We start from the raw sequence: 23,570 nt of genomic DNA, 5'->3' as shown, positions 1-23,570 counted from the left end.
GTTTCCCTCACGTGTGCAAACTGGAGGTCATGTGGACAATACCAACTCCAGGGCATTCATCTAGATTTGCTATCCAAACAGATAGGAGCTGTATCACTCAGCTGATAAAAGAAAGAGGAAGAACAAATAGACCACATACATTGTATTATACTAATCACTCTGGAATTCTTCTGTGTGTTTGCGGGAAGGGTGCATCATAAAAAGACCGGTATTTGTGTCCACACCTACTGCCCTCTTCTTTAGAGAGACAAATACAGAAAATCTCTGGGAATTCCATAGCACACAGTGAAGGATCAAAGAAGCTGGTGCACGTTCTGTTTACATTAACCACTGTAGTGCCAGGAAAGGAATTAGGGTGCTTCCCACTAGGGGGCAGCACCGACCCTACAGGCAAGTATGGCCACAGCTGAGCTTCATTCAATCATATCAGCTGTGGCCTATTACCTAATTAAGGGCTCAATAAGAGGACTGACTCCCAGACCTAGGGGGGAGGCATTTTGGAGCTGGGGAATGCATGGTGTGGTGGGTGTGAGTGTGTCAGTTTTTTTTTTAAGTGATTTTGGTTTCCTTTCTTCTTTGAAGTTTTGGTTGTCAGATTGGCTGTTCTTTTGTTCATGAAGAACAAAAGTTGTTTTGTTCTTCTGGATGATTAAAAGGTAATGAGCCAAACATTTTTTGTGCCCAAGTATGGAACCCCAAGGAACACCACTAGTTATTTCTGCCGAAGAGGATTATGTAATTGGCAATGGATACAGAACATTTTCTATTTGACAGATATGACATGAATCAGGTCAGGGTAGTACTTGATACCCCAACCCAAATGGCTGAGCCTATCAATTAGTATAATTATCCATGGTATATAATTCAGAACTTGAATCCAGGAGCACTTAGACTAGACTATAGCATTCACCAGAGTCCATTCACCAGTACCTTTATGTGCCAATGTTTTTGTTTTTTTATGTAAGGGAGACTTGCTGCTCTATTTCCACTTAATTTCACTTCTTTCTTTCTGCAGTTAATGTTTCATGATTTTCTGAAGTATAGACGTCATTCAACTTTTGATGTTTATTTAAAAATCCAATTTATTCAAAATATGAAAATAGAAAAGAACTGTGCAGAAATAGAAATTGTCCAAAATAAAGTTCCTCTGCTTTACATATGTAATTGTCTTTCTAACAAAAGATTAGTGTAACTGCCATAATATAACATAACAAGCATCAAGTATATTCATGGCCAAAACCATCATTTACAGCGAGGTAGTTTTTTTTACCTAAAGAGGGCAGCTAAGCATGACTGCTGTGTCAAATCTTCTTCAAACCTAGGCACTACTATATGAAGAAAGAGCCTACATAGTGTGTGTTCAGCTCACCTCTGCAATGTCTGTCAGAAAGGATCTTTGTCTAGTCTACCTACAGAACAGTCTGCTCCAGAGAACTGAATAAGAACTGGAAATGAAACTGTCTTTCAAAACTATGCCTTTTCTACGGTCCCCAGCACTGGCCAATATCACATGAAAGCTGGTAATTTTGCCCACTTTTTACAGTGTAATGGCTACTGCAGTGATAGTTAACTAGCGAGGAATGCTACATTATAGGATTTTTATTTAATTTTTTATTGAAAACATGTATACAATTTACATGAAAGGTACATAATTTTTACAAGTCAACAAAGGGTGTATATAAATACATACAAACAACAGCATTTCAGGAATTAATAGAAATAATAAAATTAAATAAACTAAAACTAGACACAGTTCTAGTGGCTTTATGATTTTACGGCCATAAGCAGCCTTGAAATAGTGGTTAAGTTGTAATTTGAAAATGTTACAAACTGGCTTTACATTAAACCATTTGATTTTATGAATATGAAACCTTCCAAGGACAATCAATAGATATATGAATTATGTATGCTTGTATATGAAACATTAGGGTCTGCATGACATTGTAAAGTACAGGAATACATCAGATTCTTTCTTTTCATACTGCAGTATTGGATAGAGTTGACACAAGACATTGCTAGTCATTTCAAAATGTCTTCACATGAGGGTATTCCGAAAACAGATGATAATGTTTCTAAGACACTTTCACAAAAGGTACAGTTCAAAAGGTACAGATATCAATTTATAATTTAAATAATGCAGGGGTGCATTATATGTCACAACACCAGATCTGTCTCTGGCTCCTTCATTTACACCGTGATAACACTCAGTTGTGCTGCATTGCTTCTTTCCTCAAGCCTTCTGTTTGTGGGTGGGGTTAGTGAAAACCAGGAGCCAATTGTAGCTACAGGTCATTACATATTTAAATGAGCAAGACAAACTAGCTTGTGTGGCTGAAAAGCCAGGCAAGGCTCTGAAAAATAATTTATAATATTTAGGATATTTTTGATTGGGAAAAAAATGACATAAACATATTGAAGAGGGGCCAGGAGTATAATGTAAATGTAGAGAAGAAGGACCTCTTTAACACAGGTGTAATGTATAGTGCACATTGTTTCTAACACTCAGCAAATTTAAAGTATATCTTAATAATGAATATATTGATGATTTTTTTGATTGAAAAAAATGACAAACATGTTGAAGAGGGCCCAGGAGTGTAATGGAAAATTGTTGAAAATGTTGTGAAAAGGGACCCCTTTAACACAGTTGTAATGTATACAGCATATTGTTTCTAACATACTCAATTTAAAAAATATGTCTTTGGATGTGCACATTCAAGAATAAAAAGGGAGTTAAGGGAAGAAAGAAAAGAAATGGCATTGAAAAAAGCTGACATGACTACAGACAAGGGGAATCAAAAGCATACAACATTTCAAAAACCAACTTATTGCACTTGTTCACAAATTAATATATTCTGCTGACATATCCATTATATATGTGCATAGCTGTCAATAAAAATCAACATTTCAATTTTGCAATTTACAAACCCAGATATAATGACCATCTTCTCTCCGTGGGAAAAACTATTGCAGGTGAACCTTTTTTTGGATTTCATCAGCTTCAATGTGGAAAACGTACTTTCTTAGAGGAAATTCTGTGGAAGATAAAATTGTGTTAATTATGAACTCTAATTTAAGCTTTAGTTCCTTTGTATTAGTCACAAACTTAGAATCAATATATATATATATATATATATATATATATATATATTATGATTCAGCCTAAATAAAATATTCCCAACCTTTTCATCACTGATTTCATTCATTGACTTTTTGAATTCCATGCTCATAGATTTAGCTTCGGTCCCACTGTAGGCGATGTAGTGAATTAGCGTCTGAATTCTGAAAAACAATGAAAAGAAATCAAGTCAGACATTTGTTGACATGGGAAATGCAATCCAATGGATCTGAAAACAGGTCTGGGTTTCCATACTGTACAAAAAATGATGGAAAATGAGTCCAAACCATTTTATGTTCTTTTAAAGTGATTATTGTTTTCATTGTCCAATATTAATTACAGAAATAATGACTGTAAAGTATTTGAAACCATTTTTTTTTAAATCGGAAAATGAATACTTTAATGTGCTCAAATTGTAAGGAAATTGAATTTATTTCATGAATCCCAGGGCTTATTCAAACCTTATTTGAGGGTATTTCAAAATTACACCTGTATAAAGACAACAAGTAAGTCCTTTCATAATGTGATGGAGCTCTGCTTGCATCAATATTTAACTACCTGTGCCAGATCATCCCAAACAACTGTATGGCCAGAAGGGAGGCGAAGCCCAGGAGAAACATCAGTCCAATTGGGTCAATATAGATGTTTGTGTTGGGATCCTTTGTGCCATTGAGGAACGTTCTGGGGATCACAATGGTGACCGCTGTGCCAATCTGCTGAAGGAAAAAAGTGGCTGCAATCCACAGAGCGTTGCAGATGAAGAAGACAAATGTCGCCTGCGAACAAAAACAAAAAAAAAACAAAAAGAAAATATACGTTTGTGCAAATTCCAAAATGTGGGGAAGGGAACCATTCTTGAACGTAATGCATTATGCTCACAATGTTTTTGTTCAGAAAGGAAATAAATGCAACAGCAGTCAGAAGCTGGTTTGTTTAATGTTTCATCTGAAATTTGAACCCCTACAAGGAACATAATTTAAGTAAATTGTCAAATTGGCAAATTGTCACTGCAGATATATTTACAGTAGCTTCATTTAAATTTTATCGCAGAGCAGCCTTACTGTGTCCATGCATAATTTAGTTATACATATGGATATACCTTATTTCTGAGGTCTTTGAGATCTTCTGCAATTTGTTTCTGCTTTTTCTTGTCTTCATCTATAGGCTTTAAATATTGCTCTTGGAGTTTTATCCAGAACTTCTCTTCTTCCTGGAAGAGAAACAAACAAAACTGATGTCAGTATAAAATCAGTGACATAATTCACTTAAATGTTTTGCATAGCAAGCAAGTTTATTTAATTACTTATTTTTGACACAAAAGGCCAGACTCACGTCATCAAGTGTGTCATCTATCAGGGCCAGCTCACTGGATCTCTCTCTCAGCTGTGTTACCCAATCTGCCAAATGACGATAGGAATAATGGAAAAAAGGTATAACAACGTCCAAGAAACCCCATTATGTGTTCTATTAAAAAATATTTTCCCATTAAAGAGCAGAGCTGGTTTGTATAAGTAAGTTACAGTGACAATTTTACTTACATGGTGCAGATGGTTCTTCTTCCCTAGGGGTAAAACATATTTAAAAATGAAGTCTTCTATAAATATAAAATGTATATGTACCGTATTGTGCTGAAAAAAATAAATTAACACATCGTTCAAATCTATCTTTATATGATTTAGTAAAACTGCAGCAAAGAAATCAGCCATGAAAATAAGCAATAGATTAAGCATGGATCTGGATTTAATGAACAATATTCTTTCAGTCTGACTAAATGCAAATGTAAGTTTTTTCTTCAACACAGTTTGGCAAGTTCAGCGATCACCAAAGTGAAGACAGGAAACTGTGTTTTGACGTGGGGAAAAACATAAGCATTGCATATATTTGTGAATCAAATTTAAGAACAATTGTTTTTTTTTTTAATTCCAACCAATTACCCAATAGTGAGTAGTTGTACAAACTCGTATTATCTGCGAGCACACAAGCTAATCAATGCAAGCTAATGTTAGCATGCTGCCTAAAGTTCATGCATTAATTTGTATGGATCTGAGCAATTTAAATATGGGCAGCTGTCCCATGGGGTTGACATCTATGCAGTTTCACCTGTGTAGGAAGCACTGCAGCTGAAGCGTTTGTACTCCTAATGCACCCGTACACCCCACATCATGTTAACTGGTTGTTGATGGAGCTGGAACACTCTCAGACACATACACAATACTCCCACTCACATACACAATAACTGTTTATCCGTGAGCAACCTACCATTCCTCCTGATCAGGATGGTTCTCACTCGTTGGTTCTGCTGCAATGGGGGCCTCTGTGGGCCCTGGGATGACCACCACTTTCTCATCTTCATTTATCTGGAACTCAACATTCCAGCAGCAGCACTTGCACTTCTTCTCATACTTCACATTCTTCTTGAATGTGTGGTCGGGCCCATCCTTGCCCTGGCCGGCGGTCTCACGCGTGCCCCAAGACACGTTGTTCATGTTGACCATGGAGTAGATGGCTAGCAACAGGTACCCACTCGGAATGCTGAGGACATAAACAACGCCGTAGACCAAGAGGTGGAATTCCTGAGGGTGCAGCAGGGCCGTAAAGAGGTATAGCACCAGGATTCCAACGAAGAAAATGCCGCTAGGGGTCAGGATGGTCCCCACCTTCACCAAATCCCCTTTAGAAGAACAAGAAGGTGCATACAGTAACATAATATTTAGAAAAAACAATCTTCATAATTGACTGAATTATAAGGGTGATCTGTTATAAAATAAGTTCAAATGTTCAAAGCAATTTTGATGTTTTCTCAGCAGTAAGTGGGTACAAAGAATTTATTTCTCACATTTTACAAAGATTTTAAAAAGCTTAAGTAAGATCACTTAAGTTTGGCTAAAAAATAATATGCAATGTGTCAGGGTGGCCAGGTCCAATTTGTGAAATTGCAAGGTAGATTTTATTTTATTCACAGTTGCCAACTTTGGTCATCTGGCTAGAGTGAGATTTTCAACTTGAGACTGTCTGGCATGCAGTTGGGGGGCAGGTGGACTTTTTGCTGGACTTAAGCTAGGTCAGTTTTTCTGTGACATTTCTTGTTCTAATGAACAGACACCAACCATCTCTAAGCAACAACTGCTACTGGCAACACTGGCCAGACTCAAAGAGACAAGACCGACAACAAAGTCATTTTCATGTTTGTTTTTGCCTGCTTATCTGAATAATGTTACTTTGCTATTGATCTGTGAACAAAATGGCCACTGTAGAAGATTTATATATCCCATGTCATTTACAATATTAATGTTAACTGGTATCTAATGTTATAGAAGCCAAGTAATAACTATTAGCTAGTATCTAGGACTTGCTTCCCAACTTATAGATGATAGGGCCTATCATCACCCTAATTTAGGGTTGTCAAATGCCCGGTTGTAGGCCCTGAATGCCCGGTTTTCAAATTTTTTGTGGAGGTCCATGTTGTGGTCCCGACCGGAAAATGTCCAGTCTGAAAATTTGATTGAAATTTGACCACTAGTTTGTAACAAATTCCATCTTCCATTTGCACTGTTACACTTTCCATTGTTACACTTTTTTCATTTTTGGAACCCCCCCGTATAAATATACATTTATATAGCATCACATTATAGAATTGTATATATAATTATGATATGCGTGATAAGTGCTAGATATGAAGCAATTCAATAAAAGTACTTGGTTACAAGACTAAAGCCTTACCTGGGAATTGAATCCACAACCTCACTATTACCAAAACAATTCCCTAACCATTATACAACAATATTTTTTCAAGATAATTTCTTCATTTTTCAATACACAAAAATAAGTCATTTTCAACATCTTCTTTTAGAACTCATATACTGTACAGGCAGTCAGATCTGATCAAAGCTTACTTTAGACCCCTTGGGAACCATTCACTATGTGTGATCAACAATGTGTGGCAACTAAAAACACACTAAAACTGGAATAATCTTTAAAAACACATTTTTAAAATTTTGGTTTGTAATACTTTAAATATTGAGTGAAAAGTCTTACCTGCAATAGATAACATTGTTGCTAACATGAGGAAAGCATACAACACGCTCATGACAGCGGCGATGGTGATTTGGGTATCAGACTTCAGCTTGAAGCACAGGAACAGGTATATTAAAGGTGGGATGATTGCCAGAATCAGACTAACATTTGCAGAAATTGCAAACACAGATGAGAAGCTCCCTACAGAAAAACAAAAATGACATGAAATATGCAACCATGTTCTCCACACAAACTGTAAAAAAGAAATGGAACAGAAAGCACAGCTGATGAAATTAACCTTAAAACAGAAATAAACATTCTGGTGCCCCTTGTAGGAGAAACAGAATGTGATATTTCTCCCATAACCCTGAATGATAATTCTACTGGATTCAAATATAATGGTCTGGATTAAATGATCATTTGTTTTTAACTCTGGCTGGAATTCAGTCAAAATTTGTCTTTAATATTACATAGAAGTGCTGCTCTGTTCTACTCACAAACACTGTTCATCAATCAATTCATTTACAGAAAATGCATGCAAGTACAAAAGTATGTGACATATTTTGTTATGACTTATTCTCACCTGCGATCATAAAGCAAACAGTGGCTGGGCCTAGGATGGAAGAGGCCATATTTATGATCTGGTAGAGGATGAATAGTCTGGATATAGATTTGTTTCTCTGTGCCGTCAGGGTTCCAGTTGCCAGCAGGTCCAGAGTGTTGGCCAGGGTTGATGGCCCCCAGCGCCGCCTCTGGTTGTAGAACTCCTTGAATTCCTGAGGGGCGTTGGTGTAGGAGTCAGATGCTGCATTGTACTCGACCCTCCAACCCTGCTGCAACATGAGGGTGCACAGCCAGCGGTCCTCCCCTTTATAATCACAACCACAAAAAATCAATTAGTAATCCGTAACTCCTTTTCAGCAACCAATGAAAAATAAATAAGTTAATAAGTTCACAATGTACAATAAAGGCCAATGCAGATTTTTTTAAATCACTAACTTAAATGAAAATATGGTTTTAGAGTGTTTTCAAAATATGTATTTTTTTCAAAGTAAACATAGTTTTAGAATGCCTGCTGACAGCTGCAGTCATCCCTGAGATGAATGTCCAATCTTGATTAAAAGGGGAATTCCACTTTGGTTTTTTCTTTTATTTGGGGAGGTGTAGCAGTACTCCTGATTAAACTGAGCTCTCAGCCAACTCTCTAACTGTAATGAGTGCAGAAATATAGCTCCAAACTACTGCTCATGTTGGGGCAGGTCTTTACAGTCCATGGGGGTGGATCAGACATTTAAAAAATGCCGCTTTGCTATGGTGTGGCAAATTGCAAGGGTTCAACACTAGTGAAGGAAGGAATTTATTTTTGCTAGTTACTGCAAGATGTAAGTGAGAGAAAACTATGGCTGCCTGCAATTCGGAGCACCAAATATCCTCCGGATATACCTGAGACACAGCTAAAGAATGCGTGAGTGTGCAGCAGGCACATTCTCCCAGATGATTTTGAAAACATTTGAGTAAAACTACTGAACATATCTGAACATCCCGAGTGGCCATCTGTTTGCTCAGTCGCCACCCACTTCACCTAGTATGGAGGGCATGAGGACGTATCTCCAAATTCAAATTACCCACCCATTGTAGTATTTCAAAAATGAGAAAATCCATACTGAAAAATACCCATCTTCGTCCCATCTAATAATCAATCGCTGAGTCAAATTTACTCTTTTTGGTAGCATGGCCAGTCATATCCCCCTCACTGAGAAACACTGGGGACTTAAGGTCTCAGTGAATGAGTGCCCACATGTCACATTTCAAAAACGTGTGTCCTGCCTCAGTGCAGGCAGTTTTCCTAGTACCACTGCAGCATCTAGCTTTTCTATGTAGTTCACAGGGTCAGCGTTTACAGAAAATCAACTAAAAATCCAGAGCACATTAAAGCAAATCAGCTGGGAAATGGCAAGTTAGCAGATAACTAGCAGATAGTGTGAATGGTGTATATTAACCTCATTCACAAACTAAGCTATTGTATGTGATACTATGAAAAAAATGTATTTCTTCAAATAGCAGATAAGTTGTTTTTCTCACATCAAGCATAATCCTATGGGTTTTCTTCAGACTCTTGTTCCTTAGAGTCTGAACACTGCTCCAGTGTTCATCCTTAATTCTCACAGCTCTCAAAATGGAAACAGTCATTTAATTCCTTAATTCCTATAATGTCTTTATTCAAGATTTAACCTCTAACAACACAATATTATTGCATGTAGCCTGAATGTCTTTCACAAATGAACTGCTACTAATGCAACAAGCTGTACCTTGGTCATACTGCACATATTGGCTGGCTTCTGTGGCAGTGGTGGTGTATTTTTTCATCACATTATCGTCCATGAGTGCAGCTGCCCGGAACAGGCTGAAACAGCCAGGACTGCAGAGCACACAGCCAAACACATGTTCTGTTGCCTTCTGCATCCAGTGCCCCACAGCGTATTCAAACTTCTGATACCACACCATGGGCCCTGTGGAAGGACATAACCAAATAACCATACCCTTACTGTTCACTGTTTGCAGATGCCCTGTAATGGGCCCAAAGGTGTGACACAGCTTTGATTGACTTGTTGCATAATCAACAGAAGTATAAAATATTCTACCTTAAACTTTGGTATCACTGTTACTGGTAGCCAAGCTCAGGGGGAACTCTAAAAGCATCAACTTCATAATTGTATTCCTCAAGAGAACTTAAGAAAATAAGCGCGCTAGACACATCTCAAATTTGTGTGATTTTTTGAAATAATACTTCTTCTAAATTAAGCTTGAATGTTAATTTCCATAGGCTAGTAACGTTTTAAGAATAATAAAGAGAAATAGTGAATACTATATATCAGTATTAGTGCACAGGAACCACCAACTTAAATTAGGGAAATTTCTGATTGCAAATGCAAATTAAACTGATGTCTTTCAGAGTTATACCTGAATGTAATGAAATCGCTTATCTCAATCTTAATTACTAAATACATTAATTACTTGATACATCTCAGGATGATGGCAATTACTTTACCATACAGTACAGTATACACAATCAATGATATACAAAATTCTACTGGGGTCGCTTAGAAACTTCATCTAACAGTACCAGTGAGATTCTGAAAACATTTCACCAGGGTCTTACCAGTGCCTGTGGGATGAATCCTGCCACAGGCTGCTCCGACCTCAGGGTACAACCTGAGGCGATCCACCAGAAGCATCACAGCTGAAGGCTGGAAATCAATGTCTCCATCCAGAGCCAGAATGTAGGTGTTCTCCTTTTCCTTCTGAGAAGGACAGAACAACACATACATACAATCAGCTATTCCCGAAGTCTACCCAGACACATTTTTGGGTCTTTGAGGCAAATTTGTTCTTAACAAGGAGAAATACCTGTTCAAAATCCAAACAAACGTATCAAGTTTGGTAAGCTCTGGACATACCAGCTAAAAGTTGATTAAAGCCTGATTTATACTTTTTTTGCACAATACTTTTGGCAAGTTTCCTACTACGTCTGATCAGGACATCACTGACACGCTAATTAATTACAAACTACTGGTAAATTTATTCCATCAATTACTCTGACTGGATAATTACTCTGTCAGGACCACAAACCGGACATGAACAAAAAATTTGAAAACTGGACATTTTGGTCAAAATGGGACATTTGAAAATTGGACATTTTGCCAGATGTCTGGCAAACCTAGTTCCAGAATTTATAGTGCTTGAACCCCGAATTATGAAACATGCACACACAGCAGTGTGACAGATAATATTTTTTACCTTCAATTGTTCCTCCAGAATGATTCTCCCTTCTCCATTCTCAGACCTCAGGACATACTTCTTGTTCATATTCCAGCCCAACAGATAGTATAGGTACATAATCTAATAAAACAAACAGAACCCTTTGAATAAGCTATGCAAAAAAGTGGTATAAAAGAGGAACTTGCAACTATCAAACAGGTCACAGGAGTTCATTTATTTTTGGAGGTCCAAGCAGAAAACCTGCTGGAACTCTATAGCTGGTATGCCTGAGATAAAATTAATGTAAGCTCTAGATGTTAGAGTTACCAAACTGTACATTGGGATGAACTGCAATCCATTACAGTATGGCATTTATTGGGTGGTGTGTCAGGAAATATTCTTCAAGATATACTTTGGTCAGCTGCAGTTTGTGATTCTCATCACTTCTCATCACGTTCTACACAAATGCAGAATACAAAAATTATGCTATCATGAACTGAGCCATCTTGCAATGCAAGTTTACATGCAAGATTTATGTAGCTGTCTAATTTTCCACATAAGAGCACGAAAGCAAATTTGTCTTGGTATCTTGCTTATTAGGGCCCTATGCTTTAATGAACCTTAACCTTAATTTCTGCTTGAAACTACATTTTATTTTATGAAATGACATGCCATTATATAAATGGCATTTTTAAAGATTATTTTTCAACCTTTTGCCCACCAAGATCATCATCTTTCAGTTAATAGATTAAGCAATGCAACACAGTGAAGCATACTTAACTTCATTAATTTATGTATTTAAATAAATAAAGTATTAAAATGAAGTGTTATTACTGAATCATTTAATTTGTAGCTTTCATCAGTTATCACAGATCTAGGTGAATACATTTTTTATTGAATAAAATTATTTCAGTAAAAAATAATCACTTTTTTAACAGCCTTGAATATTTGTCCAATCAGCAATTGTATTGTTATCTCATGGGTTCTGATTTTCAAAGCCAAAATCAGTTACTAGTCTGGAGATAATTTAATGAATATGAAACACTGAGATACATGGCTTGCTTTGGTAATGAAACCAATGCAAGCCACCTTTTTCCGAAATAAAAAAGCGTCATGTCTTTGGGGGTAAATAACCAGTCCATTTTTCATAGTAGATCTGCTCTAGGTTGTTCAGCTTGGTTGAATGACACTTGTGGATTCCAACTGCCAGATAGTACCACAAATTTTCAATGGGACTGAGATCAGGACTTTGACTGGGTCACTGTAGGACATTCACATTTTTGTTCTTGTTGCTTTGGTCTTATGCTTGGGATCATTGTCCTGCTGAAAAGTGAACTTTCTCCCAAGCTTCTTGAGGCGGGGACGTTTTTGCCATACATAGCACTTTGTATTTTGGCCAAAAAGCTCTATCTTGGTCTCATCTCACCACAAAACCTTTTCCTGCATCTTTGGTGGGTCATGTTCATGCATTCTGGAAAATGGTAGACATGCTTTGAGACTGTTCTTCTTGACAGTGTGGACTCAAAAATATTCATATCTATTCTGGGTATTCCTAGCTGGCTGACCTAACCAAACCCTAGTCCTCCCCCTCCTCGATATCTGACTGTTTGGAAGAATTAGGGTGTGGCATTCAGCAGGTTCTTTGCTCACCTGAGACCATCGCTTTTTGTGGCGGATCAGCTGCTTGTCTTTGAAGTGAACATACAGTATGTTGCCATGGGGCAGTGTGTATTTGAGACGGCCACCGTAAGGGGTTTTGATGATTTTCTGCGCAGAAAGTAATGTGTCGTCCTTGAAGATGCTTGGGTCCTCATTACTGAAAATCCTACAATTTAAAATATTCAGAAGTCATTTGTACTAACAGACCACCATTTTAAAACTTAATAATCTCTAAACAGTCAAACCTAAAATTATATTATATATTATTACCTTATAGTATCTTATGACCACATAATTTGACCGGCACATACTAATACTAAAACTAACAGTTTGATGGGGCATACCCCATGCCAAAACAGCAGTAAAAATTTGACACTTTCCAGGAGTTCCTGTTAATGACCACAGACATACCTTTTCTCTTAATGGAAAAACACAGGATTCAGAAACGGTGTTAGACAGCCATGTAATAAAAGCCAAAAAATGAGATATTCTCTCAGTATCATGGCTAAACAAAGATACAAGAGTTATGTTTGTTTACAGGCGATCTTACATGTAGACTTCCTTGATGACTTCCACCAGCATCTCTGCATAGTCATTCACACGGCGATGTTTCCTTCCTTCCACGTCTTCGAAAGCGTCATCAAAGAAAATGTGGTCTTCAAATCTCACATCTTTATATGAGTTTCTCCTGGGTCTGAATTTGTCCAGCCTTTCAAAAGGTGGCAGAAAGGTATAGGTTTTGTTGTTAAGATAGCAGAAAATATTATTTTACTCATATATTTAATCAGGTATAAACTTCATACCTGAGTAATTTCATATCTTAAAATCCAAAACAAAACATTGCTCATTTTAATCCCAATCCAAATTATGATTAAATCACAAATCCCAATCTTGCCTCGATGGTCTTTACCATATTATTTACCTGAACAAAGAGATCATCATCGTCATCATTTCGCTGTAGGTCTCATGCCACATTGTGGCACACAGGTAGAGCATCACAGTTTCCTTTTCCCTACAGAAGAAAGAGACTTCAGACTTGGTTTTGCTTTTGTCCTGCAGTGACTGGTGCTCTCAGCGGAATGTTGTTAAAATCATCATACTGATTAGTACTCACTTGGTTTGCCTCTTCCTCTGGGGGATGTCAAAGCGAGCATTGAGAAGCATGGACTGGTCAATGAAAGCCCCTTCATACAGGCGGCGCACAAACAGGTCCTTGGTCCTCTCGATGCGCTGGTATGGGTGGAACCAGATGTAGATGGTACTGAGAAACAGCCCAAGCCACCAGCTGAGCACAGAGCTTCCCAGCAGAGCCCAGCCTTTTGTGTCTCCATTTCGGAAGGTATTCTGGGCACAGAGCGAGTAGGTGACATCAGAAGCCAGCTGCGTAAATGCAATGACGTCCGAGTTGTTGACTCTGATGAAGTTTTGGCAGTACAAGGCAAAAGTGTAACTTCCTGGGGTGTGTTTCTGGGCCAGACTGTGAAAAGGGATTCCAAAACTGAGCACAAAAGCCAGAAGAACAGCAGGGGAAGCCAGCCACATCGGAATGACAAAGCTCCGCCGCACTGCATGCATTTTGCAGGCCACTACCACAAACCAGTGGCAGAGGGCACTAGAGAGTACTTGGATGGCAAAGAGGCTCAGGACCACAGTCCTTGAGTCCTGTGGGATTGTCAGAACAGAGGACCAATCTAGGCCCTGCAGTTTGACATAGGCCCCCAACACAATCGCTGTGACTCCAATTCTCACAACACTAGCGATGATGTTGATGATATTTCTGCACCTCTTGGTGTCCTTGGCAAGGTTTACCAGGAAGTTAGTCCGCAACAGGCTGCTGTAGTTCTCCCACCAGTTCAGGGAGACCAAGATACCCCCTGCTATGGCAACGGCAATATATTTCAATTCTGTCAGGTTTTTTTTTGAATCTGTTGTCTCCACGATGTAAAACAATACAAACAGCACATATCCAGCTGTTATCAGGATGAACGCAGCAATGGAGGTAATGAAAACGAACTTGTTCCTCGCTCTTGTAACCAAATTAACAGCCAACTGAAGCACAGCAGACAGGATTCCCACACTGTTCAGGATCATTACGTTGGTGATAATGTTGAAATGGGGCATTGCTACAAGGATGAGAATTATGGTCCCAAAAGCAACAAGTGCTTCAGTGCAGAAAACCTGTGAGATACACAATCACTGGTATTTAAGAATTTTGTGTGTTCTTTTTCATTCTTATCATTAACATACTTTCAAAATGTTAGAATTGAACCAATACTTGTACTGTATAGGCTGCACACTCACATGTTCTAAAGTCAATATACTTACCCATAAAATTGTTATTTTCAAGGGTGTCTTTGAGTCTTTAAATGTCATTTTCCAAATGCTTTTAATCAATGCCAGAGCACTTGGAGTGACTGTACAACAGGCAAGAAACAGAAGTGCGTAGGGTTTTGTAGGCACACTTCTTGAGGCTGTGTTTGATGCTGTTATCAAGAGTAGCAGGGAAGACTGTATGGAAAGACATATGTCAAAATTAATGCATTTGAGTCAAAAGCACTCCCTAAGCTTCAGTCATATTTAGTCTTGTTCAGGAAAATCATGAGTTTTGAATGGAATGGAATGGAAAGGACCCTATACTTGTAAAGGTGTCTTACCTTACTAAAAAATGCCAGTGCAAATGCCATTATGGCAATAAATGTGCAGGCGAGGTTATGGATGAACTTCCGGAGCTTCCTTGGTTTCTGTTCATCCTGGATAAAAGGTACCTCCCGGGCCCTGTCCCAGAACTCCCTGGTCCTTAAAAGCACAAATTTGTCCAATTTACCATAGGTACAATAAATGGTAAACATGCTTTTTAAGAAATTCAATGGATTCTAGTGGATTCTATCCTATGGATAGCTCAGTCCAATCTATGGATTTAGCTAGTGCCGAATAAAAGCTTGCATAACATCTTAGTACATTGCATTACACACATTTATGGGCTATTACATAAATATGACACATTGAGACAATTTGAATTGTATAAATAGTAACTTCAATATATAAATGTGTATCATAGGTATATCTCTTTTCACAAAAGCGTGGTTGATTTCCTTCATAAACACATATGGTAGTCATCTTAAGAAGCTTCTTGGAATTGTCGGTCCCGCGAAATTTGATATTCATATGCAGTCTTTTTTTTTTTTTAATTCTCAAAGAGCGAACATTTGGAATGTCCAAGTCACATGAGCTGAACGTTAGCTGGTTTCATCTTTAATAGCCTACTACTTCCGAGCACCGATTTTACAGCATTCGTTGTGAACCAACGAAATAAAATAGGGGAAGTTGCTATAAATGTTAGTTTTTGGATTTTGCTCATTTACGCAGAAAATATTTCGCCTAGCAGTATGACATTTCACTTCAAACAGCTTTGACGTCTTAGTACTATTTACCCGTTTCAATTAGGTTCACAACTAAAAAACTAAATTTAAAAAATTACGTTCATAACTTTAAACCAAAGTATAAGCAGTCCGATGTGACGTCGTAACAAAGGTGCGGAATAATTGTAACAGTAACTGAAAACGCCCTAAATGAGCGTAAGAATGTTTTTTGGTTTATTTGTTTTTTTGTTTGTTTGTTTGTTTTTTGCTGCACATATATAGCCTACTAATGTTAATCAGTCAAACACACTTCCAATGGTAATGTGAGACCAGTTGTCGAATTGCTCCGTTCTTTTGGCACGCGATAGAGGACCGAATTGAGCGCATATAAACCTGAAATGGCAGCGTCCAAAGGTTATTGACCGTCACATTTATTGTGCGCTATATAGCAACTTTCCGCTGTAGGCCATAGTATTTTACCGAGAAATCAGATCTGAAAAAACAGTATCCTTTCAGTTAATGAAAATCGCTGGGCATCAAGTTTTATTCGTCGGCTGATGATGATGATGATGGGGAAACACAGTACAAGCAAAATTCAATCGGTCTGAAATCTCTCGGTAGCTGAATTATGAATTAAGTTCATGAATGAAGATTTGAAAATTAATACATACAACTGTAACGGAGTGCAATAGATCTGAAAACAAATCGTTTTATGCAGTACGCAATTTACAAATATTTGGAGTAGGAAATAAGTTATAAACGACTAAATTTGAATATCTACTATCGATCTATCGACTATCGATCGCTCTGAACTCTTTACTGCGGTCCATAAGGAGTGGTAGTCTATTACAGCGTAGCTTACACAAAAGCGATTTTACTTTTATATATTATAATAAATATTATTTTATTATTATATATTACAAGAAAAAAGTACTACCAAAGCAGAAAAAACCCCATGTCGCAACACAGGACAACCTCAAACAACGACAAACACTACAAACGTGTGTTCATATTTATCTGGGAAAATGGGTAAAATGTAATAGAAATAGTAATTATGATAATAATCCCAGATGGAAAAGGACTACTACTACTGTCCGCGGTGTTACCGTAAGCGATGACTATTCAAATATCACTGCTAAACTATAAGATTTCATTGTATTCAGTTATAAATATGATGTGATTAAATGTAGCCAACGTTCTGAAATAGACCATTAAAATTGCGATTTTCACCTTAATTGCATTTATCTTGGTATGCCAGGATAAAATTCAGCTCCTTTTTCCATTAGGCTACAACATATTTGTGTACTAATTAAGTAACAAATGATAAGTATGAAGTTAAGTGATTGATTTATGGTGTATGTGAATGTAAAGCATCTAAAAGAAGTCTACCTTCCATCCATCTCCTGCTTGTCATGCATGTTGCCTTCTGAAGATCTTAATAGCCTACAGCAAAGTATTTATGGTTTCATCATTGCCCACTCATCCCAAAAATGATGTAGGTATAGCTTCGATGACGGAGATGGTTGTGGCTCTTATTTCAGTTTTGCAGCCTTTTATGCATTGTGACAGGTGGATAACTTGAGGAAATGATTTTTATTTAGACGAACTTCCTCATATTTAAGCAAATTCTGATTATTTGTCTCCCCCCTTGTGTCCCCACATGTTTTGATGCCTTATCAGACATTGATTATACTTTCCTGTTGGCATATATATATTTATATATATATATATATGTTTATGTGTCACATGAAAAGTGAAATGGCAATCCAATCATTTACATTGAAAATAATGTACAATTCAGCTGTTACACCTAAAAATACACTATATGTTTGAACAATTGCCTACATCCAGTGCTTTGAGTGTTGTATGTAAACCACATTTTGAATAAAATGTATTATTAAGGCATTTTACTGACTTTTAACCACAAGAAACGTTCACTGGAATTTCACTCAACTAAACACATGACAGTAGCAGATAAGTGAGTAGCGCTCATGGAATGCACAAAGCAAGTTTTCAGGAAACTCAAAATTTCAGCCAACCAATCGGTCAGCCCCATTAACCACATACTCTTGCTTTTCCTCAATCATCCAATTTCATACACACAACACTCTTCTCTTACCCATCCAATCACAGGCACACATCACCAATGGAGAGTCTTTTTAAACAAACAATCAGACGACTTCTCAGTGCTGCTACTTGCCTGTGCTGCTTTGCATGCTTCACTGCTGCTGCTTAAGATTGCACTCACCCTCCACCACCCCAGCACCACCTATTGTTTGGATCTGCTTCTAGATACAGTGGGGTTTTCTGGCATTCCTCCTTTTTAGTAGGGGAGATGTACGATACTCCCTGTTAGACAGGGTAGTGCATGCTGCACTAATATCTGAAGTAGATCCACTCATCATATTCATGTAAATACTTTAATATGTAAGTTATCCTGACTGAAATAATATTGTGTAGTGTTGCTTTTGTGATACTGTTATGATGTTGGACATTTGGGGGACAAAAGGGGCAATAAGGTATATATCATTCCTCCATAAAAACTCTTTCAAGATTCTTCAGTTTGTACTTGTGTGCTGCCCTCTCAAAAATTGAAGCAGTAGCTGCTCTTTTCACATGAGTGACATGACACTAATGTTAGCTGCCAACAGAACACTCAATTTCCTCGTTGACACCTTTACATGGAATTTTTCATCCAGGTACATGGTGCGCACAAGTCTGTGTGTGTATGTGTGTGTGTGTGCATGCACGTATGAGAGTGTGAGTTTTCATACAATGTCATGATATGATGAGGGCCCCTGGCCCTCAAAATGTCTGTGCATGCCCCTGCATATTAATGTAGATAAAAAATAACTTTAAAATGTAGCTTTCTCTTGCACTAACTTTCCAAATGTATGTTTTCAAATGGTGCAACATGTTCTTTCATTTTGATAGACTCAAACTGGATTTCAGCAACAACTGCCTACTTCACAAAGCTTGTTTCACTGTTTTTCAATGCAGAGCAAGTACACAGACACACACACAGATGCGTACATTTGAAAGAGAATTGATGGTGATGGAAGTTATGAGAATATGAAGTATTGCATATACTTAAGGTGGTTAATAGATTGTTCTAAAGATAACAAGCTTTAAAATGGATTATCAGTTTGATCTACATTGTGGGAAAAAAACTGCAACCAAAGAAATTTAAAAGAAAAAGGGTAAGGCTGTAATTGTGCTCAGCTTAGCACTCCTTGTTGAATCATGTTCTGTAGAAGTGGTTGCTTTTATTAGACATCACACATTAATATGTGGGGGAACAGGTCGAACAGGAACATGATCTGCAGTTCCTGACATGGGATTCATGTTCATTAAATTGGTTCCAGGACGTGATTATATTTTTTAATAAAACCAAGTTGGTGTGCCGTCAGGCGAGGTCACGTGTGCCGTGTGAAAAATCCTTTTAAAAAAATTTCAATGTTCAAATAAATTTTAAAAAAACTTAAATGAACAAATCCCATTCACAAAAGCCAAAATAAATATCATTAAAATGCAGATTGTTTAATTAAAACCCCAAAATAACATTTAGGCCTACTGTTGGCACATCACATCTGACGCTGCACGGTGCTTATTTTTTATGCTTTTGGGAGTGGCTGTGAGATTCTGTAAATTTGGAAAGTGTGCCGCGGAAGGAAAAAGGTTGGGAAACGTTGCTTCAGAGTAGCACACGTAGTAATACACTGCCTGGCCAAAAAAAAAGTCGCCGTTTGGATTTTTTTGGACAGTGCCCACTGTACAAGCGTCTGGAGGCAGTGTTATGATTTGGGGTTGCTTCAATTGGTCAGGTCCAGGCTCAGCAACGTTATACGGCAATAAAATGAAGTCAGATGAGTACCTGAATGTACGGAATGACCAGGTTATCCCAACAATGGATTTTTTCTTTCCTGACGGCATGGGAATATTCTAGGATGACAATGCCAAGATTCATCAGGCTCAAATTGTGAAAGAGTGGTTCTGGGAGCATGGAGGAATCATTTTCACACATGAATTGGCCGCCACAGAGTCCTGATCTTAACCCCATTGAAAGTCTTTGGGATGTGCTGGAGAAGACTTTACGGAGTGGTTCGACTCTCCCGTCATCCATACAAGATAATGAAATTCTGGACGGAAATAAATGTTGTGACGTTGCCACAATGACACAAAATCAAATCTAAATAATCAAAGCTAAAGGCGGTCCAACAAAATATTAGAGTGTGCAACTTTTTCTTTTGGCCAGGCAGTGTATTACCACCATTGTGTAGTTTTCTGGTCTGTGTAAGAAAAAGCACCATGCCAAAAATGAGCACAGTTGGTCCAGTGCAGGAGAGGGGGAGGCCAGTGGCATATGACAGAGGAAAAACTCTTGGAGAAAAAATACCCTGATGCCAATGTGCAACGCATCTGGGGGGACATTAGAGAAGTCAGACCAGTCACAACCCTTAATAAAGTGAGCTTGCAGATATAAATGGCTCCAGTAATTACTATCCCGAGAAGACTGGACATCGCCCTAGACCGAGGGGTGTCCAGATACTTTTGGTAATATAGTGTAATTGCCTGTACTTCTTTAAAACATACAGTATGCATACTTGTACAGTATGCATCTTTTTTTTACATTTATTTACAAGGATACAGGTTTTAAAAAATCCCAACTAAGATAAGTGTAAAACAAATACAATAATCAGCCAACATTCAGGGTGTCCAGACAAAATTGGGACCACTCTCCAGGAGTGCAGGGGTTAAAATAACTTTAAGTGAATAGTGAGGCAGCTCTTTTCTGCATGTTGTTAAATGAGACTGATTGCCTGTGCCTGATTGACTCTGCTTGGCGGAGATATGTGGCGGAGACCTGAAAGCCAGGCATAGGAGGATGGGGAGCTGAGCGTTGTATGGATATTACAGCTAGTTGTCCACCAATGAAACAGACTTTGCCCTCATTCTGGGGAACAAATGGCATTGTTTGCGGTGGCTAGGAATACTGGCGATGAAGATAGATAGATAGTTTGGGTTAGGCAGGGAAAATCAGTTAGTGGGGGTTTTGTAAGGAGTGCTCTTCTCCCCCTGTGTACTGGCTGCACTCGCCATCGGTCTTGGCGTGCCCAAATTGATCACAGTGTGGCCAGTGATTGCGTTCAAGCGCAAAACAAACTGGGTATAAACTCTATGTGTGACGTGAGGACGGCGGTCACACATTGTGCATAGTGACGTGCGTTTGAATGAACTGTGTTTGATGCTGCGCCATCCTTGTTTCCTTGTTGGGCCAATGAGAGACCGGAAGGACAGTCACAGCTGCCCGCGCTGTCGTTTGATTGGAGGAGATACTGTCGGTCGGCTCCTGCAGCTGTGCTCAGCGCCCGCAACGAGGCGCAACAGGCGGGTATTTCCATCTGACGGCAGGGAAGTGCTTTCACTTCAGTTGGAAAGTGTTGTCTACAGTGTCTATGTGTTGTGTAATTTTAATGCTGGATGGGGCCATCTTGCTGGCAGCAGTGCTGATCCTTCAGTAATCCATGGCTGGCTGTTTTAATAAGGTCATCTTTTAATTGTCCTTTTTTCCGTTATAAAGTCACTGAGCACCATTTTACCACATCATTTATGGTTCTACACTTTTAATATTTATTTTTAGTATTTTATATTCACTTGTTTTAGTCCCTTTGGTTTTTAGTGTTAGCTTTCAGCATTTGCTTCCATATCCCAAAGACCAGGGCTATGGACCTGGAGTCACCAATGCTGCTCAATGGGGAATGGAGAAAAATCTCTGCAAGGAAGTTCTGGGCCATCCACAATCCTGCAGGGACTGTATGGTGCTTTTCAAACAGGTAGCAGACCTCCAACTGGAGTTGGATTCTCTTAAGACGTTATCCTCGGGTGGAGGAGCAGGTGCAATGGATGCCATCCTATGGGACAGCTCCTGCCCTGATTCCTGGCAAGCACTGTCCTCGCCCCCGGGGGTATTTCTCCTCTGCAAGCTCCCTGGACAGAGGTGGTGATCAATGGCAAGACAAGAAAAGTAAATTGCTGGTCAGTTTTTCTGGGTGCCTCTCCGCCTCTCAGCCAGTCTAACCACTTCTTACTGCTGAAGGGTGGCAACGTGGTTTTCTTGGCAGAGATGGTATCCTACCCCGCAGTTTCTGCTGCCACGCCCCAACCATCTGCCACGGCCGCTGCCTTGGTTGCCATGACGAGTTCTACCATCATAGCGATCCCCGCTGACACCGGCCCAGTTACTCACATCGTCGGTGAAGCCAATGTGTGCATGCTGAGAGCTCAAACCCCTGGATTGGCTATTGAATGTTGCCCATGGACTCGTCTGAACTATGGCTAAGCATTGAATGGCAATCAAATTCTAACAGCGATGTCAACATCAATAGCTTACATCTTAAGTAAAGATATACGGCTGCAGTGCAGAATGGCTTCATCGCAAGGTTCACAAGAACTTAGAATAACTAGGTTGATCCAGAAATGCATTAGCATTGTATTTTCATCGCATCATTTCTCAAGACAAAGTGAAATATCGGCCCGCATTGCATAGCCAGGTCAGGCTCTGTTTTCTCGAGTGGTTTTGGGGGTTTGGAGCGGTCACTCCTTCATCATTTCGGCTGGCTTTAAAATAGGGAGAGGTAGAGCCTTGACGCCAAAGTTGCATTCACATTAACAGGAACCCTGCTTGTTAAGACTTGTAGGGCTTAATCTGTTGTAAATGCCCTCAACTATGGAAATATGTTGTAAAAACCATACAAAAGATTTCAGTTATTTTTAAAAAACCCCAACCATTAATAGTAATTTTGACCAATGGAGATCATTATTTTAGACATGCAATGCACTTTGGGTAGATGACATAAAATTTCTGCACTGGGGGTTAATTCAGTTGTTTTGTCCAGCAGTTGCTGTTATTAATAGTGAAAGATATCAATAAAATGCCACAGAATTTGGTTGTGGTTTGATACACAGGATATCTTTGAATAGGGTAGATTCTATAGCTAAAATACTAGTGTATCAGCATGTATCATCTTTAGGGATTATGCATTTAAAGGAGGTATTATCACTGGCTTAAGATCATATACACAACGCCGATCAATAATAACGTTACGTCTTTTAAATTAATGGGGATGATGTACATGTTTCAGTTTGACCAAAAACGATAGTTTGATCCATATGGTCAAGTGACTGAATGGCTGCTACTAGAAAGCAGAACTCTTTACATCAGACAAATTTTTTAATTTCTGTTGGCATAGACTAGCACAGACACCCTATCTTATGCCCTACTTTCGTCTCCTCTGGATCTTCATCGTTTTGATTCATTTAATTAGGGCTGTCCTCGGTGCTTTCCTGCTGAGTAATGTGCAACCATTTGATGTCATTACCGAGAGTGCATTGCGATTGTGATAACAATAGCGACCTACAAATTGAAGGATTTTTTACATTTTTTTAAAATAACAAAAATCTTTTTTGTGGTTTTTAATTACATATTTATATAATTGAAGGCATTTACACCACATTAAGGTCAACAAGTCTTAACAGGCAGGGTTTCCTTTTATCCTCAATAAATATTGCTTAATGCAGTGAGTTGTCTAACTGAAATGATACAAAGCCTGCAGAGCTAGTTTTGAACTCAAGAAGAACTAATTGACTATAAGTTTACATGACGC

At 38.5% G+C, this 23,570-nt stretch overlaps 1 protein-coding gene across 1 annotated transcript; it reads right to left on the bottom strand.

The window, feature by feature from the left end:
* Positions 1-1,594: 1,594 nt before the first annotated feature.
* Positions 1,595-17,442, bottom strand: LOC135244764 (chitin synthase chs-2-like). The gene is made up of 19 exons (XM_064317304.1): positions 17,296-17,442; positions 15,202-15,343; positions 14,873-15,055; positions 13,662-14,725; positions 13,470-13,559; positions 13,098-13,256; positions 12,539-12,713; positions 10,928-11,029; positions 10,290-10,431; positions 9,439-9,639; positions 7,713-7,997; positions 7,151-7,330; positions 5,375-5,786; positions 4,654-4,676; positions 4,448-4,512; positions 4,215-4,325; positions 3,674-3,891; positions 3,180-3,279; positions 1,595-3,032 (listed from the first exon to the last, which is right to left on the bottom strand). Exons 1-19 carry the CDS (start codon positions 17,322-17,324, stop codon positions 3,021-3,023), a joined length of 3,693 nt encoding a protein of 1,230 aa, XP_064173374.1. The 5' UTR covers positions 17,325-17,442; the 3' UTR covers positions 1,595-3,020.
* Between the last annotated feature and the right edge of the window lie 6,128 nt (positions 17,443-23,570).

This window comes from Anguilla rostrata, chromosome 18 (genome assembly GCF_018555375.3).
Source record: "Anguilla rostrata isolate EN2019 chromosome 18, ASM1855537v3, whole genome shotgun sequence".
Taxonomy (NCBI): domain Eukaryota; kingdom Metazoa; phylum Chordata; class Actinopteri; order Anguilliformes; family Anguillidae; genus Anguilla; species Anguilla rostrata.
Note: the sequence above shows the minus strand (reverse complement) of the source record. Positions and strands in the feature narration are given on the sequence as shown.

Coding starts and splice junctions, on each gene's coding strand:
- LOC135244764 (XM_064317304.1), bottom strand. CDS start 17,324: ATGCATGACAAGCAGGAGATGGATGGAAG. Junction 13,257..13,469: donor ATGATGATCTCTTTGTTCAG/GTAAATAATATG, acceptor ACCTTTTGAAAG/GCTGGACAAATTCAGACCCA. Junction 12,714..13,097: donor GTCATCAAGGAAGTCTACAT/GTAAGATCGCCT, acceptor TTTAAATTGTAG/GATTTTCAGTAATGAGGACC.